The 19,646-nt window shown below is 40.3% G+C and overlaps 1 protein-coding gene across 3 annotated transcripts in view; it reads right to left on the bottom strand.

Moving 5' to 3' along the window:
- Positions 1-18,426, bottom strand: part of Map4k3 (mitogen-activated protein kinase kinase kinase kinase 3) — a 154,312-nt gene extending 135,886 nt beyond the window's left edge. The window contains exon 1 of one of the 3 annotated variants that reach the window (XR_006146949.1): positions 18,067-18,426. Coding sequence is in view for 2 of the 3 variants with exons in the window: in XM_042675418.1 (XP_042531352.1) it covers positions 18,067-18,162 (96 nt within the window). In the remaining variant the exon portion in view is untranslated. The remainder of the gene's footprint in view (positions 1-18,066) is intronic. The other 2 variants (XM_042675418.1, XM_042675419.1) reach the window with 2 other exon arrangements.
- Between the last annotated feature and the right edge of the window lie 1,220 nt (positions 18,427-19,646).

Here is a 19,646-nt window from a genome sequence, read left to right as displayed (position 1 = left end):
GTGTTTTCAGTTCCGAGGATTTCATATAATAGGCAAGCATGTTACTACTAAGACACATCCCCGACCATAATTTCTATGGTTTTTATGCCCTTCTAATCCCTATAAATATGTTAAGCAGTAAGGGAATGGAATTATAAATCAACACTACTTGGATGAATATATTCTATCATTCTCTTGTCTTTACAATTCAAATAAGTCATACTAGTGCAGCTCATTGAATTGTATGTTCAAATGATGATTTCTGAGTTATATGTTAATAAACTGTTAAGAAATTTAAGCAAGATGCTAGGAGAGGTGAAGGTGAGGGACTGCAGAGCTTGATAACAAAACTCCAGAACAACTAAGCTTTTCCATACAAGCTGACCAGTAAAATCAAATGCTAAAGTGGCTAAGTTAAGATAGATGTTTCTGGCATGTTAATAAAGAAATCCTTTCAACCAATTTGATTCTTGACTTGATCAGCAGCCAACAAAACGCCTTTGCTAACTCCAATTCTGACCCACTCCTTTCCCCTCCGCTCAAGAAACATCTGTGAGGAGGGTGCGGGCTACATGCTTCTGCAGAAGGAGAAAGCAATCTCCTGGCAATGATCATGGAATGGTCTGGCGGGGAGGAGGACGAGCTGTCCATGTTATTATTCCAGAACATTTTCAAAAGCATAGACTACTTTTCTCATGCACAGTTTACTCAATCATGGAAAAACCAAGAAGAAACACCTCTTGTTTTTCTCTAGTGAGTAGATTGTTAAGTTTTTTGTTCTGTTTTGTTTTTGTTTTTGTTAGTCGTGGGTCTTGAACTCGGACTCGGGCCTAGGTCGCTGAGCTCTTCAGCTCAAGGCTAGTGCTTTACCACTTCAGCCACAGCGCCAATTCCGGTTTTCTGGTGGTTAATTGGTGATAATAGTCTCATGGACTTTCCTGCCCCAGCTGGCTTCGAACCACGATCCTCAGATCTCAGCCTTCTGAATAGCTAGGATTGAATCCATAAGCCACTGGTACCCAGCTGTGTTTTTTTAAAAAACACATTTTCTTTAAAGGAAATCTAATTTTTCCTAACCATCGTCCTCTTTGATATCCAGAGGAAACTTGGAAATTTTTCATTTCCAGGTATTCTTCCTTAGCAAAACAAGAATAATAAATGATAATTATTAATAGATAATTATTACTTATCCTCATACTCTTAAAAACAAGAGAACCAACGCTACAGTTCTATCACTCCATGTTTTCTCATACCTACACCTGACTATATGGACTAAGAGGCACACTGTCTGGGTAAACTGCTGACCCTCAACTGCTGCCACTTACTACAGACCCAAAAGCAAATTACTCAGCTCTCTCTGCACCTGTATTCTCATCTCTAAAATAAGGATAATGAAAAATTAAATCATGGCATACAAAATGACTAAAATTGGTTATTCTATGTAAAAGTTCTTAGAATAAGGCATAACACATAGTAAGTGGTATATAATTATATTTTCACAGAGTAAATGAATAATTTAAACATATAAGAACAAGTTTATTTGTAAGCTCATTAAGAAAAAAGAATTGCAACAATTCCTTAAAAGCTGATATACTGAAACTGAACAAGTATGTGACTGGATGGTGGGAACTTGGTTTCTTCCTGCTGAAGAAGCTACAAATAAACAATGGAGGGAGGCCAAAAAGAACCAGGTGGTACTAGGTTAAAGAAACTCAAACAGATAAATACAGAAATAATTACAAATATGTTTGTACACATCGGTTAATAATACAAAGATGTATTTGTTTTCTGGTGCTACTGAGGTTTTTCACATTTGCTATGTAGATGCTCTAACCTGAACCAGGCCTTCTTCAGTCCTTTCTGCTCTGGTTACTTTTCAATCAGGTCTCTCTTTTTTCAGGCCTGGACTGCAATCCTTCTATTTTGTTTCCTGACAGGCCCATGCTATCATGCCCTGCCTTTTCTATTGATATGAGTTCCTGAGACCTTTTGGCCTGGCTTGGCCTTGAACCTCTACCTTCCTGAGCTCAGCCTCCTGAGTAGTGAGGATTACAATTGTGAGCCACCAGAACTGGCTTATATACATATATTTCCAAGTTCATCTACTGACAGAAGACTTAAAATATATCTCCTCAGTATCAACAAGCACAGCCAGAAACCAGATTTTGGTTTCTAATACTATTCTTCAATAAAAGGAACCAAACAAACATCTTTGGGAAAATGTCTGACATCAAGCTGGTACTAGGAATTTACAAGGTGAGCCTGAAGCCTCTTACAGTGCCAGAAAGTGCTTAAAAAATAAAGCAACTGACATACTTTTTTAAAGACTGAAGACATACGATATCAAAGGATACAGAAGACAAACTGAAAGAGCTAATGAGCTAACGAAACTAGAGCAAAATGAACAACAAATCATGCAGTGCTACTTATACCCAAGATACAAAATAAATATTTATAAATCTACACTGATGTACTGAGTAAATGGAGCCTGGGGCTGTAGCTGAATGGCAAAATACATGCTTACAATGTGTGAGGCCCTAGGTTCAATTCCAAGTACCACCAGTATTAATGAATGAATAACTAAAAAGACAAATTAATTCCAAAGACAGATTAATTCCAAATAACTTATGTAGTTATCCCCTCCGTCAAAGAAGTGAAGCTTAAATTCTCATCCCAAGTGTGGGACTATGCGGAGTGATTGACTTGCTTCCAACTAATGCAACAGGAAAAGACGGGAATACATAGCTGCAAAGAACATGTCTGCTAAACACTATGTCAGAATATCAAGGTCAAATCACCAGTGACAAGTTCAAGTTACTGAGATATTTCATCCTCCCTGAAACCCATGAACCTAGTTCAACCTTGAGAAAAGTATCTGGCAAACCTAATTGGAAGGCACTCTACCCTGGCTAGCAGGGCTGAGGCATGGCTCTGGAGATAAGAGTGTCTCTTGCTTAGCAAGAATTAGGCCCCAAATTCAAACCCCAGCACTGGGAGGAAGTGGGGAGGGAGGGAGAACTCATAACCTCATCAACAGAATCCTGGATAGGACTCTAGAATAGAAACAGGTTAGAGGAAGACTATTATAACCTAAATGACTATGAGTCCAGTTGATAGCAATGTACCTATGTTGGTACTTAGTTGTACAAATATACCATGGTAATATAAGCTAGGGCCATAGCTCAGTGTAGAATGCTTACTTAAGTATGTATAAAGCAGGCCCAAGGTTCAAGTGGGGGGTGGGGGGGGGCACAGTGTGGTTACCTAACAAGTATGAGTTAATCCTACCCAGCACACAAAAACTTTTTTCTGCAAATAATGCCGCCAAAAAATAAAAAATAAAAAGAACCAGATACTTCTACTGCTACTTTTTTACTTTTACTGTGTCTAGTTTATAAAGGTTCTAGTTTTTTTTCCTGTAGTCTACTAAATAAGTTCTATTTTAAAAGTGCATTGCCTAATATACTGTAAAGGTTTACCTTTTATTTCATTTCTTATAAAAGTTATGTCATGTTAGACAAACATTCTAAATTTTAAGTCAAGTACTGTATCATTAACATGAGAAAAAAGCTAAAGAAACTCAATATAAGCAATACAAACTTCCTGCAAAAATAGTAACTCTGCCCAGTAATTAAGAAAAACCTCCAATTTTGGTTTTTGAAAGAAAAAGAGACTGCTAACCCTCATGTAATCACAGTTTACTAAAAAGAAAAGAAAAACCCCTCACAAAACTCAACATTCCAAACCCAAAACATCTTATATGATCAGCAGATTCCAGTTAGTGTTAGTGAATAAGCATCACAACACTAAGAGACATGAGGCCTCTAAACAAAAATATCAACACAAAAATGTCAGTGACTGACTTAGTGTTCAGAGCAAAAGACATTCAAGACAAACCTGTGTATAGCTTGTTCCAGGCAAAAGGTTTTCCATATCTGCAAGATGCAAATGAACAACTACCCTCAAGGCCAAGAGGGGGATTACAAAGAGCGATGCCTGAAACACATATACGGTTTCTTCAATGATGATAAGTATGGTTTTTATTGTTACTTATTTTTTCCCATTATCCTCTAACACAAACCATTTGACATAGCTTGATCTGTTCTCTACATGAGTACTTCTCACTATTCCCTCTACCAGGTGTTCATTCCACAATATTCACCTCAACTGCAATGTCCTTCTACTTCACTTGCTTATATCTAAACCACTTCCATTCTATCTCTTCTAAAAGTCTGTTCTGTTTGGTCATGGATAGCAATCACCATTCTTCTGAAATTTTACTTGGAATTACCTAATTCAATTCTTAATCACAAACTGTTCCCTATTACATAATACTGTGATTAAATGACTTAGTACTATCTGAATATTCAGCCTTCTTGAGAAGAGAGATCACAGCTTGTTTGTTCTGCCTCAGCCATTATACATAGCTCAGCATGGTATTTCAATAGTCCCAAGGTAGAGATCAACAAAGGTCAGGAACAACATGGTGCTGGAAGAAAGCAGCAGGACCAAAATCCTTGGGGAATTAATGCAGGACAATGGCACTACTTTCTCTTAGCATCTAAATGACTTGCAATTATTATTCTCTGCCAATCACACTAAGAAAATGACTATATGGGCAGCAATGATATTGTACTAACTATGCTCAGTGGTCTTACAGGTTTTAGCTCCCATAGTCCCGTGCTATCCCTTGGCAACAATTACTACACCTTAAAACCTAAAACTCCCTGTTTGGAAGCATATAGTTACAGAAGGAAAATCGGATGAAAAATACCAGAAGACAGACATCTACAAATCTAAGAAAGAGGCCTCAGAAAAAACTAGCCCTACTGAGACCTCACTTTTGTACTTTAAGCCTCTAAGGAGGTAACAAAATAAATTTCTGTTAAGCCATAAAGCTATGGGGGAACCTAAATGCATATACTGCGAGATTAAAAAGCAGCCCTGAAATGGCTACATGCTGCATAAATCCAACTATGTAACATTGGGGGGGGGGGGGGAGACGGTTACTAGGTATTGAACCCAGGCCTCCTGCTAGCAAGGAAGGGATTCTATCACCTGTGCTATACCTGAAGCCTCTTTTTCTTGCTTTCTATGCCTGGGTTGGCCTGGGTTGGCCTGGACTGTAGTCCTTCTACTTATGCTTACCTATGTCACTAGACATGACCGGTGCACACCAGAGCCCAGCCACTGTGCTTCCCCTGTAGCTGGACTAACTGAAGGTGCATCTACCACTCCTGAGCACTGGTTGAGATGGAGTCTCACTAACTTTTGGCCTTGGTTGTACTTGAACCACAATCCCCTGATATCTGACATCTAGTTGCTACAGCCACCACACGCACACATTGTACACACACATACACACACACATTAATATATACTATATATGTAAACTATATATGTATGTGTATATGTACATTATAGATACTAGTATTTATCCCATATATACACACATTAAAATATATACATATTGCATAACTGTAATTATATGACACATGGAAAAGAAAAAAAACTATAGCAAGATAGCTGGGTGCCTGTGGCTTACATGTGTAATCCTACTCAGGAGGCTAAGACCTAGAGGATCAGGTACAAGGCCAGCCCTAGCAGAAAAGCTCTCAAAACCCATTCTCAACCCATAGCTGGTGTAGTGGCATGTGCTTGTCATCCCAATCTACTCAAGAGGCTGAGACTGGGACGATGGTGGAACCATGTGCCAGCCCAGGAAAAAAGGTCTATGAAACTCGATCTCCACAGAGGATGGATGTGGCAATGCATGCCTGTGATCCCACCATGATAATGGGAAGCCTAAAGTACGTAAACTGAAGCTCTGTCTCATACCCAAGTGGGAAGGGAGACCTAATCCTAAAAAACAACAGTACAATACAGGACTGGAGGTGTAGCTCTGTATAAGAGTGACTTCCTAGCAAGTGTGAGGATTTGAGTTCAAACACTAGTTCTGCCAAACAATTTTTTTTTTTTAGTGTAAAAAGCAATGAACTATAAACTGTATTCTTCTAGAATTTATTATTGAAACCCTACTTTCCAATGTTATACTTGGAAATGGAGCTTTAGGGAAGCAATTGGGTTTGTTTTTCTTTATTTTTTATTTTTATTTTGGCATTACTGGGGACTGAACTCAGGGCCTTGAGCATGAGTAACTGGTTCCCATATGCCCTTACTCAGAAAACTTGTCTATTATTTCTTTGCTCATTTTAGCCCCACACCATGTTGGTATTCACATTTGCTCTACTGGAATGATTTCAATTTTTAAGTACCAGGTTAATATTTGCTCTTCCAGAAAGTGACATTTTTGTTCAATAACACTTCTACAGTATTTTTAAAGTTTTATGTTCTCTTCTAATTGCTAAACTAGCATCTAAGAAATGTTACTTGGGTGTTTTTTCACACAAATTTTGTTTTCTTATATCAGAACATACACGCATCAAGATTAGAAAGAAACTTTTTAGGATCTCCTGAACAATTTAGCAGTGTTGTTTATTTTTACTTATGAGTAGAGCAACTTTTATTTTTCTTTCTATAGTTCAAAAAAGATGAATTCCATAGAATATGCATAAATGCATCCTATATCATATAAAAATAAGCCAAATTTATAAGGTCTATCTTATCTTTGGATATATAGCAAAAGTGGGTATCTTCTGAATTAGTCACTTTCCCTCTTTTCATTTCTGCCAATTTTAAAAAGAGTCCATATGCTCAAGGCTAAAAATGAACAAGGTTAAACCAAAGGGAGTCAGACACTATCAGCAGAGCAAGGATTCTAATACAAACTGAAAATGTGGCTTACATTATTATTCTTCTATACCTTGAAGCACTCCTTATTTATCTTTTACTACAGTATTACCAGAAAAAGTTAGGGTAATGTTTACAAATTAAAAGGGATGAGATTAAAAAATATCTAAGTAGAGAGATCTTCTGTGCTCATAGATAAATAGACTCAATGCTGTGCAGATTTCAATTCTCCACAAAACTAAGCTGCAAAATCCACATAATCCAATGAAAAGCCCAGAATGATGTATGTCAAAAAAAAATTAAAAAATTATACATAAAAATGAACCCATGCAAAAATGGACAAAATTTGACTGAAATTTAGATAACTGTGTCAACCAATTCCCTACTTTAGGAAATATACTGTAGTTCTACAAAGATTTACCACTAGAGTAAACTGGGTGTAAGGTAAATGAGACCTCCTTGTACTCTTTTTGCACTCCTATGAGTTTAAAATATATATTTACTTATTTATTGTGGTTTGTGGGGACTGAACTCAAGAGCCTGGGCACTGTCCCTGAGCTTTTTTGCTGAAGGCTAGTGCTCTACCACTTTAAGCTAAGTGCCACTTCTGATTTTCTGGTGGTTAATTGGGGCTTTTCTGCCCTGGCTGGCTTTGAACTGCAATCCTCAGATCTCAGCCTCTTGAGTAGCTAGGATTACAGGCATGAGCCACCAGCACCAAGCTTTAAAATTATTATGAAATTAAAAAAAGAAAACACCTTTTATGTTTAATTGTGGTACCTTTGGGAGAGGAAGCCTTATAAGGTAATTGGGGACATGCTAATAAAGGGGACATTGAGATCTAATCCCCTTCCTGATATTCCCTTTGCTTCTGTGATGTGTGGAGAAAAAGCCTCCTCTGCCATACACTCGATTACCATAATGTACGATACCACCTCAAGTTCAAAGCTACTAAGCCAAGTAACCTGGGGCTGAAACTTCTGAAGCTGTAAACCAAAATAAGCCCTTTGACTTAGTTTTTTCTGTCACCGAGAGGGAAAAGCTGACTAGCACTCTCATGCTGTTTACTCCATATAATCCAGCATAATGCCATGCAATCCTGGAGTACCTGGGGTTCTTTCTGAGTGTCTGAGAGGTCAAAACTGATATCAGAACAATACAAAATGATATTTTGTATCACAGCTCCATTGAGCGGTGACATTTGCAGTATGGTGGAAAACTGCTGGTGCCTTAGCAAATTAAGGAAGTAGATCCACTGTTACATACTTACAGAAGGGGAAAAGGTCAGTTTCACCAAAGAATATCCTTTTTGAAGCATACACTGAGTTTTATTCCATTTTGACACTGAAATACATGTCACTTTAATATCCCATTTGTGAAATATAGTAAGTATGCATAAAGCACATTTAACACAAAGCAGCTCTTCTATGATTCAGCTGCAAGATGAACTAGCCACTTTTTTCATAGAACACCATTTTTACTAACCAGAATGACAAATATGGTTATTCACTACTGAGCATATGAGGCATTTCTTGAAAATGAACTAAATGAATCTGTCATTGCAATGAAAACAACTGGTGGTATTTGTTGCAACTGATCAATCTAATACTGTGAAGCAGAAATTAGAATTAAGGAAAATTCATACTTTATGACCATTTCTACCAGAGTAGTCGTAATTTTTGACACTGTATAATTAAGCAGCACCTCTGGGAAGATCTGTATAACTCAGTGAACCTATTTTCTACATGACCATCACATAATGTTTTGTTTTGTTTTTTAATCACACATGGCAAAAAATATCTACCTCAAGTTCAAGTGGCTATGAACAGCTACAATTTTAACAACTGATAAGAAAGTTTACTAATAAAATCTGATGTCACACTGCAACTAATCTTTAAGCTACTACTGGTTAAGTTGAAGAGAAGTATTAGAGGGGATTGCATTAGGTATTAATGACTGTGACCAAAATACCTGCTCTAAACTACTTAAGTGGAGAAATTATTTCAGTTCATGGTTTCAGAGATTCAGTTGTCACAGCAGAGAAGGCACGATCCTGTAGAGCAGCTCACATTACAGCAACCAGAGTGCACAGAATGGAGATACAGGGGGAAAGGGCACCATATAGGCCCCAAGGATGCTCCTCACTAGGCCATACTTCCTAACTCTCACTACTTCCCAAGAATGTTACATTATCATGAATCCATCAAGTAATTAATTGATTATGCAAGAGCCCTCATGGTCTAATTATCTCTGGAAATATCTTCACTAATATTTCTAGAGGTGTCTTACTTACTAATTTCCTAGTTATTTCTAAGTCCAAACAAGCTGACAATCAAATTTAAGCATCAAAAAGACTATTCATGGTTATCTGAAAAGTATACCAAAATAGTCTCCTTCTCTAACCACAGAGAGATTAAATTTCTTCACATTCAAAACCAAAATACATTGAATAAAAAAAAGCAGAATTGGGCTGGGAGTGTGGCTTAGTGGTAGAGTGCTTGCCTAGCATTATATGAAGCCCTGGGTTCGATTCCTCAGTACCATATACACAGAAAAAACCGGAAGTGCAACTCAAGTGGTAGAGCTCCACTTGAGCAAAAGAAGTTCAGGAACAGTGCCCAGGCCCTGAGTTAGCCCCAGGACTGGCCAAAAAGAAAAAAAAAAGTAGAATTGAGAATTTGCTGTGTTCTATTACCAGATAATAATGAGACTTACAAAATTTCCATCAATAGCATTCCTTACTATTTCTGGGGTTTGGAAAATAGAGTTCATTTGATACAAATGTTATGTTAATGTCTAAACTATTTATTATCAGTAAATACTTTTTACTGTCTCAATTGTAAGCTGAGTGTTGGAGTACAAGATTTATAATCCTAGCATTCAGGGGAGCAAACAGGAGATCATAAGGAGATCATAAGATCATATAGTGAGATACTGTCTCAAAAACAGTATATACTTAGGTGTACTCAAGGTATTAGACATAATTAATAAGCAACTTAGGGTTCTCAATAATTGTTAATAATGGAATAAAGTTGTGAAATGGAAAAGTATCAGAACTGTAGATTGTATTTAGCAGATACTGTCCTTCTTCCCTGTTCCATTCTCATGATGATTGTCAGAATACTACTGAGCACTTATTACTACTACTAATTATTATTTCTTGTATAAAAGACTACGATGCTCCCAACCTCCTACTCCATAGCTAAACAACCTCACCTGGCTTTTACTAAGTTTGTAAATTGCCGCTGCCTTTACTAACAAAGTTAATTTCTCATACTCCCTATCCTTTTTCACATCCGTTAAGCATCTCTTCTAGTTCCCCAGCCTTTAGTCATCTAGATATACTCACCAGAAAAGCCACCACTCTCTCCCTGCTTACCTCACCTCTCTTCCTTGTCTCCTTTTAAGCTATCTTATTCTTCCTTAGAAACCACGTGGCAAAAGGAACAATCCTGAATATTAAGACTTAAAAACTGTCCTTTACTCCACAGGCAACGAAGAGTCTTTTTTTTTGGGGGGGGGGGGGTGGGTCCGGTCATGGGGCTTGAACTCTGGGCCTGGGCGCTGTCCCTCAGTTCTTCAGCTCAAGGCCAGTGTTCTACCACTTGAGCCACAGCGCCACTTTCGGCTTTTTTTTTCTTTTCTTTCTTTTTTTTTTTTTAATTGTGAAAATACTGTACAGAGGGATTACAATTACCAGCTTTTTTTCTTTTTGCTTATGTGGTATTGAGGAATCGAACCCAGGACCTCATGCATGCAAGGCAAGTGCTCTACCACTGAGCCACCTTCCCAGCCCCACAAAGAGTCTTTATACAAGAGAAGTAGATGACTTATACAGAAAAAATATTGTCCTACAATCCCAAATTTCTAAGTTTAAACAACAATGACCTCCTCTCAAAAGTCTTATTTGAATGTATCTAAATTTATGTTCAAATTTAAACCTTTTTTCTAGAGCTTAAAGAGTAGTTAGTACACTGTTACATTAGGAATGCAAACCTATAATCTAAGATTCAGACAGAACTTTGATACATGGCGTATTCCAAATTAAAAATAAAGCTAAAAGTAAAAAAAAAAAATTCTAATGAAGAAACACAATTTCCAGCTATATGAGATCCTTTAAAATATGTAAGGTTTCCATAGGTTGCCCATAGCTTATTTACCTATACTAATAATTCTGGATGGCCCTTGAACAATGTTATAAATACCCAAATAGTGCTTGGCAGGGGGAAAAAAAAATTCCCTCCTGATTCAAAGCTTTTTTGTGTGGGTAAACAAAGAGCCCAATTTAATCATATTGTGAAAAGGAAACATTTGAGAGCCTACTGGTATACTCACAACAATTTGAGTGTCTCTTATCCAAGGTGCTTGGGACCAGAAACATTTCAGCCTTTTCCAGATTTCAGGATATATGCATATATATAAAGAGTTATCTTGGGGACAGGACCTAATCTAAACAGGAAATCATTTATGTTTCAATACAATTTGTACCCTTAGCTAAAAGATAATTTTAGATAGTCTTTTTAGTATGCCTGCATCCTAACTGCAACCCATCACATGACAATTTTCCAACTGTGGCATCAGTCAGTGCTAAAAAGTTTTAGATTTTGGAACATTTTGGATTTCAGATTGTTGGATTAGGGATGCTCAACTTGTACTGAGTCACTACTGACTTAGCTGAAAATGAAAGAATGACTTAAGCATATTGTGATATGAACACAGTAAGTGTACTGATTTAACTTAAACCGAATAATCTGTATGCACTTTTGCCAGAGATCTAGCATCTAGCCCAATTCCACTTCCTCTAAAAAGCCTACTATAATTTGTCAAACAAAAACAATGGTCTCCTTCCACATACCTGTAGTTGTGGCTTATTCCTCTCATGTCCATTTCACAAATATTTATTGTCTCTAAATGTGTCAGAAACTCTTCTACTATTTCAGGATACAGTAGTAAACAAAGTAAAATCTTCTAGATTTACACTCCATTGAGAAAAGACAAGTAATAAACAAACATATGGTGATACCTACCATAATGAAATAACAGACCATGAGTAGAGCTAACTTTCTATGAAGCTAACAGAAAAGATCCCTGCACTTGCAAAAGCCTTAACAAATGCTGAAAGTTGCTGTGATACACAGTGTTGTAAGTGGAAAGGAGAAGCCAGGATGCTTATCAGAAAGCATTTTATGTGAGCAATCCTGATTAGATGTCTAAAGAAATCTCAAGATAAAGTCACATGATGATACATTTTTTCATCCTAATTGAAACTGTTGTATCAACGATTTAGATCTAATTTGTTTTCCTAATTAAGACCCAAAAACGGTACAAACTTCCATCTCTAGAAAAACAGAAAGTAGGGAAGAGTGCTGCTTTTTACAGTGATAAAACAAAAGACTTATTAAAAGGTGACATATGAACGCTCAAATGCTGAATATTAATCAGGAAACCTTGACGCCTGAGGAAAATAGAGAAGCAAACCATACAAATATTGGGAAAGGGGAAATGGGGAATCTATGCAGACAGAGTGCTAAAAATCTGAAGCAGAGAATGGAGAGCAGAGCATGTTAAAAATATCAAATACTACTAATATGCAATTGCTATTAACCACACTACTAAGTACTGTGTGTCAAGCACTGTCCTAAACACTTTTGTAAGCATCTCTATTTTATACCTGAAGGAACTAAAGCACAGAGAGAAAAATTAAACAATTGGCCCAGTTCCTGGAGCTAGTCAGTGATGAAAGCAGGATTTGGCTCTAGAACCATGCTCTTATAACTGTAACTGTGATACTACAGAGTTAGGATGTACAGATTGTGAATTACCTACGAATCTCTCATCTAAGAGATTTACTAGCTGGCACCTGTGGCTCACGTCCATAATCCTAGATACTCAGGAGGTTGAGATTTGAGGATCATCATTCAATGCTAGCCTCAGCAGGAAAGTGTAACATACTCTTATCTCCAATTAACCACCAGAAAAACGGAAGTGGCACTGTGGTTTAAAATGGTAGAGAACTAGCCCTGAGCTAAGCTCAAGCCCCATTACTGACCAAAAAGAGAGAGGGGGAAGGGAGGGAAGGAGGTAGAGATTTACTGAAATAGAAATGAAACAAACAAGGTTTATCTCAAACTGATAGCTAAAGGCAGGTACAACATTTTATTTACCTATAAATACCATGTATGAAATCATACCTTGTCATCCTTGCCTTGTCACATTTGCTTTCCTATTATAATTGTTCAATGTTTGATAATTGTGTGAAATACAATTCACACAATACAATCAATAGAACTTGCCAACTATTCATTCTCCATACAAAATAATGTATTAGATGTGATTATACAAACATATATGAGTATAAAAGAAAGCTTGTTGTGAGATAACCATTTAAGTAATCTGATATACATCAAAGTTGGATAGGATAGTATTTGCTGGCTTGTATTTTAAGCTTACTAGATAGTTTATTTTTCATTTCAAATAGCTACTAATACTAGGGAACTCTACCTTCAAGTTCAAATGATCTTTTTGACGTTCAGGCTCATTTTCTACAATTTCTCTAGATATCTTCCACAAATAGACAAAAGTGAGCATAACCCCAACTAAACATGTTCTAGTTTCCTTCAGCTCTTTTGTCCTAAATACTTAATGTCTTCATGTTCCTTATCATAAATAAAGGTTACAAATTGAGTTTCCAGAAAGTTCTGACAAACACTAAGTATAGTGGAAGACTTGGTCTTTGAGGCTATTAATCAGAACATATGAATGCTCATTTGAGCTTAGCCTCTGCTTTAGAGGGATGGTTTTTAAAATATAGATTAAAATAGAAAAATCAATATCAACATTTCCAAAGCATGTCCTATAGGACACCACTAAAAGAAGAGCAAAAGGCATTTCAGAGAAAAAGAATCTCATGAGCAAGTTAAGCTCAAGTTTGCAGTTTCTTTACTAGGGGACTTTGGAGTCTTTAACACATTTGTGGGCTGTGGAAAATGCCCAAGTGCAGAATGGCCAATGTCTGTCAATCTACAAGTAAAGATGATTCCAAGGACTTGAGCCTTAGCAAACTCTCAATACTGGGGCTCTAGTTGACAAAATTTGGCTATACATGTTTAGATAAGTAGCTGTAGTCTGTGATAGGTAAAGCAGGACACAATGGGCTAGAGCTCAGGCTGGCCAAAGAACTGGGAAAACCCACAGCCTACATAATAGGTTTCTAACAATAAACCTAGAAAAATGTCAAGACAGGAAGACTTCAAGGGTCAGACTAGTAGAAATTCAACTGGAACCATGCCTGAGAAAATAAGGTAAGGGTAAGATGCATACACTAATCATACTAGATGTTGACAATATGTTCCAATATAGAACTAAGCTGTCTCAAATTGACAAATGTACAGATTGTCTCTTTTTGGATCATGAACTTCTTTGAGAACATTATAAATGCTATACATCATACTCCAGAAAAACCCAACTACATGTAACAAAAACCCTATAAAGCTGGGCGCCAGTGGCTCACACCTGTAACCCTCACTATTCAGGAGGCTGAGATCTAAGGATCATGGTTCAAAGCCAGCCTGGGCAGGAAAGTCCGTGAGACTCTTATCTCCAATAAGCCACCAGAAAACCAGAAGTGGTGCTGTGGTTCAAGTGGTAGAGCACCAGACTTGAGCTGAAGAGCTGAAGGACAGCGCCCAGGCCCAGAGTTCAAGCCCCAGGACCGACCAAAAAAAAAAAAATGCCTATAAATTTCAGAGTACTTTAAGGGCCTCCTGAGGCTAATGGTAGTAGAGCACTAATTGTCAACCTCTCAATTTCCTGGGTAAACCCCAACAGTGGCTACTTCATGACCGAGGACACGAAGTTGCGGCACTTTTTTTTTCTTAACTATAACTTCAAGTACTTTAAGTCACTGCAAATGAAATATATTTACATTGGCTTGGAGAAAAAAATAAAAGTAACTCATTTGTTGGGTAAAATTCAAGTCATTTTCTTAATGCCAAAAGCAGAAGCTTCACAATAAAACAGCCCTGAGTAGCTAAGTGATTTTTACAAAGTTGCCTAGCTAATAGATTCCAGACCATCCACATCCCAGCTTGTATCTAAACTATGCTTGTAACTTTAACTATGTTACGTCAATTAAGTAACTTTGTTGGAATGGGAGACAAGGCTCAAAGTAGCAAGATCTTGAGTTCAAACTCCTAGTACCACCAAAACTTAAAAACAACTACAATAATATTATTACAGTGAGATTAGTTTTCAAAATTGTTTCAAAAATTACTTAAAACATTAACTGTCCAAGAATTACTATAAATACCTAGTTCTAACTTATTTATGTAATCCAATTATTCCATTTTTACCACCTCAACACTGACAAATGAAGGAGCAAATCATGTACATTGGTTTTTGGAAACAAAATGCAGCCCTTTCTAATCATCATAATTTTTGCAAATAGGAAAAATCTAAAGCAGCAAAGCAAATGTGAAAAATCTGTATCTTGATAGCATAATCATTAGTATAGTACAAAAAAAATAGTTTAAACTTTGGATTATTTAGCAGGCAGGGAATTTGATGCCAAAAATCACACAGAGTTTCTCTGCTCTGGGTCCCCAGTATTAGAAATCTGACAGGCAGGGGTCAACCGTGTATTATCTGATGTTCACCTGGTGGACTACAAAGCAGCCTGGCTGCAGAGGAGTTAGGAATTCCAGCTACTACTTAAAGATCCATACTCAGAATGGCTCCAACTCAACTGTTGCACTGAAGATGTGCCTTATGGTCTCTCCACTGGAAATTCAGCAACACATTATCTGCCTATATTCTATCTTTAGAGAAAGTATAACTTCTCTATAGTTAACAATGCAGTCTGACTGGTTCAAATTTTTGCTTTGCAGCCTATCTACTTTGACAAGTTACTTTTAACTTCCCTGAGCGTCAGTTTCTTCAACTACAATATTGAGTTAGCATCTGTCTATCCCAGAGGATTGTTGTTAGGATTAAGAAGGCAAATCTGGGCTGGGAAGATGGCTCAGTGGAAGAGCGCTTGCCTTGCATGCATGAGGCCCTGGGTTCGATTCCTCAGCACCACATAAGCAAAAAAACAAAAAAGCTGGAAGTGGCCCTGTTGCTCAAGTGGTAGAGTGCTAGCCTTGAGCTGAAGAGCTGAGGGACAGCGCCCAGGCCCAGAGTTCAGGCCCCACGACCAGACCCCCCCCCCCCCCAAAAAAAAAAGAAGACAAATCTTAGTGCCTAGCAAACAATAAATGCTCCATAAATGTTAATAGTATTGTCATTATTTTAAATAGGTGATATTAATCCATTTATTGCACTTAAACTGTATTGCACTTAGATGTCTTTAGGAAATTACAGGTCCTAAATTTTTTAGTCTTTAATTAAATGACCCACCCACCAGCTGTTTTTTTTTAATATAATGTCTGGCCAATTATTCTTATAAAGAAGAACATACTATATACATGCCAGCTAAGACTTACATATTCATAAAGTTCTGGCTAAGTTTCCATCTGATATATCATAGATCCATCCTCCAGTTTCATGAAATTCCAAATACTCTTTATTCTTACCAGGACTATCTCAAATGGTTTTAAGTGTCTTTTCCCTCTGATCCATTTTTATACTCTAGTAGAAAGAGTTTTCAAAACCCCAAACCTAATTTAACTACCCTTACAATAATGGCTCCCCACTGTCCTCTGTCCAATCTTGTTATAAAAACTAAAAGGCCTGCAAAATGCCCAGCCATGGGCTCTCTGGCTGCTGAGGCTTCCTTTAAATTCCTACAGGTTTCTAGGGCCTAGGAATCACGCATGCTCCCTCTCTCTCCTGCCCTGAGCAATGTCTTGCCCTCTTTCCATCTCAACTAAAAGCTGATGAGCTCTGACCCTGCACCCTCTCTTCTCCTTCAGCACAAAGTAAAACTGCAATGAAGTGATGATTTAAAGAGTCATTTAACACATTCCAGTCCAACAAACACACACACACACACACACAAAAATAAGGTTAAGGATCATATTTATCTTTTGCTGCTATTACCCAAGTGTTTGGATGCCTTACACGCTGCAGTGAGGTGTGCTCCACACACCAGTATCGTCTATGGGTAAACTGATGAAGTACTAAGGGGGTGAAAAGCAAATCCTTCGCAAGATCAATGTACAACACTGGTCACACAGAATTAAATCTCTAATTTACTTCATGCACTTCACTGAAGTAAAAAGAAAAAGAAAAACCTATTACTTCAACATGGGCGAAATAAAGTTCAGTCTAAACTTCTCGATGTAAAAATTAAGTTCCTTCGTGCATCCTCAGGTGTTCTGTGAAACCACAGGAGTTCAACTTCAGTTACCAGTAAGAAGATCCCCAAGTAAATCAAGACTTGCTGCCACATTTGGCACCACGCTTCTCTCTTGGCAGTCTCGGTAAGGCCCAAGAGTCGAGCTGGCCAGGGAAGAGTGATTTAGCCTCCTACATTTAGAAGTGGTCCTTAGCTCCAAGACAGGAATGCTGGACTTTGAATTCTAACCTCGTCAAACCAGTATCTTTCCCAAGTACTCGACTCCCTTTAAAATGAATAAAAAAGCTGATTTCTATATATCACTGACCCAAAAACCCACAAAAAAAAAAAAAAAACAACTCCACATAAACAATAAAGAACAATCACAAAACAAGCATCATCATCCAATTTCACTTGGAGTGGAAACAAAGTCGTTGTAGTTTCCAAAAGAATAATAGAAATAACAAAAGAAACTTAAGCATGTCTTTGACAGCAGAAAGTCATTACTTGGGAAAATTCAGAGGACTCGATCGGTGGAGATGCTCAGAGGCTAGCTATCAAGGCTGAAGACTGCCAAAAACAGGCTGCCCAAGGTAATAACAATGACGACGATGGCCAGCAGGCCTTGGTGGGCGGCCAGCAGCTCCCAACCCACGGCGGGGTCGCTCCCAGGTCGGAGAAAAAGCCTCGCAGGTCTGACAGTCGTCAGAGCCGCCGCCGCCGTCCGGAGCGCCCCTGGGCCAACCGCCCGGCCCGCCCTGGGCCCGGCTCCCCGGGCCGCCCCGGGCCCCGCGGGATCGCACCCGAGGCGCGGGGAGGGTCGGAGTCCGCCTCCCGGGAGGACCCAGGTGAGGACTTGGCGGGCCTGGGTCAAACATTTGGCCCTTTGTTCGGTCACGGGCAGGAGCCTCCGCGCCAGCTCCGCCAGCTCCGCCTCCTCCTGCTCTTCCTCCTCCGCCGCGGGCCCGGCGCCGGGCACCGGGACCCCGGCTCGGCGGCGGCGCCCCCCGGCCCGGCCCGGGTCAGCCCCGCGGCCCCCGCGCGCGGCCCCCGCTCCGCACCTTGTAGACGTCGCCGTAGGTGCCGCTGCCGATGCGCTGAATCAGCTCGAAGTCTTCCTGCGGGTTCCGGCGGGACAGGTCGAAGCCGGGGTTCATGGCGGGCCCCGGGTGCCCCCCGCCTCCCTCCCGGACCGGGGAGGGGGGGCGCTCAGGGGGCCACACGGAGAGTGGGCGCCGCGGCCGGGCCCCCGGCTGCCCCGCGGTCACAATCGCCCGACTCCACGCCGCGGCCGCCTCTGCCCCTGGGCGCCGCCGCGGACGACGACGACGACGACCGGCCCAACGTCCCCGCCCCCTCCCGGGCGGCCGCGCCGAACCCCGGTCACACCCACAAGGAGCGGGGAGCGTTCGCGGCCCCTCGCTCCGGGTGGAACTCCAACATGGCTTCCGCCTCCGCCGCTCCTCCTCCCGCCCCTCACTCCGCTCCTCCACCCTCCTCCCCTTTCCCGGCTCCCGCCCGACTGCGCAGCCGCGATCCCGGAGGGCGCGCTCCCAGGCGCCTCCGCTCCGCGCATCCCATTCCGCACGCTCCCGCGCTGCGCGTGCGCGCGCGCTGGGACCCGGGCCGTGGGACGCGCAGAACCAGACTGGCCGCGGTGCGACGCTGGCCGGGAGCTGCCAGTCAGTCCCCTAGTACTTGGGGTGGGGAGGGGAGGGAGGGGAGGGAGGAGCTCCTTTAAGCTTTGCATTCCGCGAACAACTAAATTGTCACACGCTGTATCTGGTCCCAGCCCTGCGGCAGGGAGACTGAAGTGGCTCCAATTTGTAAAGAACACAACTTTTTACTTTTGGGGTTTTTTTTTGGTGGGGGGTCGCTCTACATAAGGTGAGGAAAGCCCCCCCACCCCCCCAACCCCCCGTCCCAGGGACCTGAGCTGTGACTCTGTTACATGGGACACTCAAGCTCTTTTGAGTTGGCCTTGGCAGAGTTCAAGGAAAGGCAGGTCAGGGAGGCAAATGAGTAGTAGAATGAGCAGCTAGTAGGAAGCGGGGCGAGGGGAAATTTGGGGAGCTGCTACCCACCATCCCTCGTGGAGGGCTTGAGAGTCAGAAACGACGGAACCAAAGCAGCAACTGCCCTCCCTCCAGAGAAGGCTAGATCACCAAAACGAGGGAAAGAGACGGTGCCAGCTGCCTGGCAGCCTGGGGAGGGGAGGCTGTGGTGGGTGGAGTATAGACTTTTCTTCCTCCTTCTGAAATGTAAACACTGGATGATCTACAGCTCTACCCAAGAAAACTTACCTACCAGAAGTTCTACCCTGTGTAAGACCCAGATTGCCGGCATTGCACCCATACTTTATGGATACCAGCTCCACTGTTCTTTGTTCAAGAAGCCATGTGAGTTACCGAGGGTTAATTTCCTTTCTTGATAAACTGCCCTCTAGGGTTTTCAACTCATTGATAGCTTCTGCAATACCACACTAGAATTTTGCTTCAAAACAATACTTTACTAATCTCTTTAGGCACTGTACCTGCCAACTACCAATATTACTCTAGTGCCTGGTGGCTCCTGAGAAACTGGGTCTCATCAAACCTGTTGAGAACAATATAAGCAAGTAATAGTCAAGCAAACTATTTAG

The sequence above is a fragment of the Dipodomys spectabilis genome, unplaced genomic scaffold (genome assembly GCF_019054845.1).
Source record: "Dipodomys spectabilis isolate Male_0828 unplaced genomic scaffold, ASM1905484v1 ptg000026l, whole genome shotgun sequence".
Taxonomy (NCBI): domain Eukaryota; kingdom Metazoa; phylum Chordata; class Mammalia; order Rodentia; family Heteromyidae; genus Dipodomys; species Dipodomys spectabilis.
Note: the sequence above shows the minus strand (reverse complement) of the source record. Positions and strands in the feature narration are given on the sequence as shown.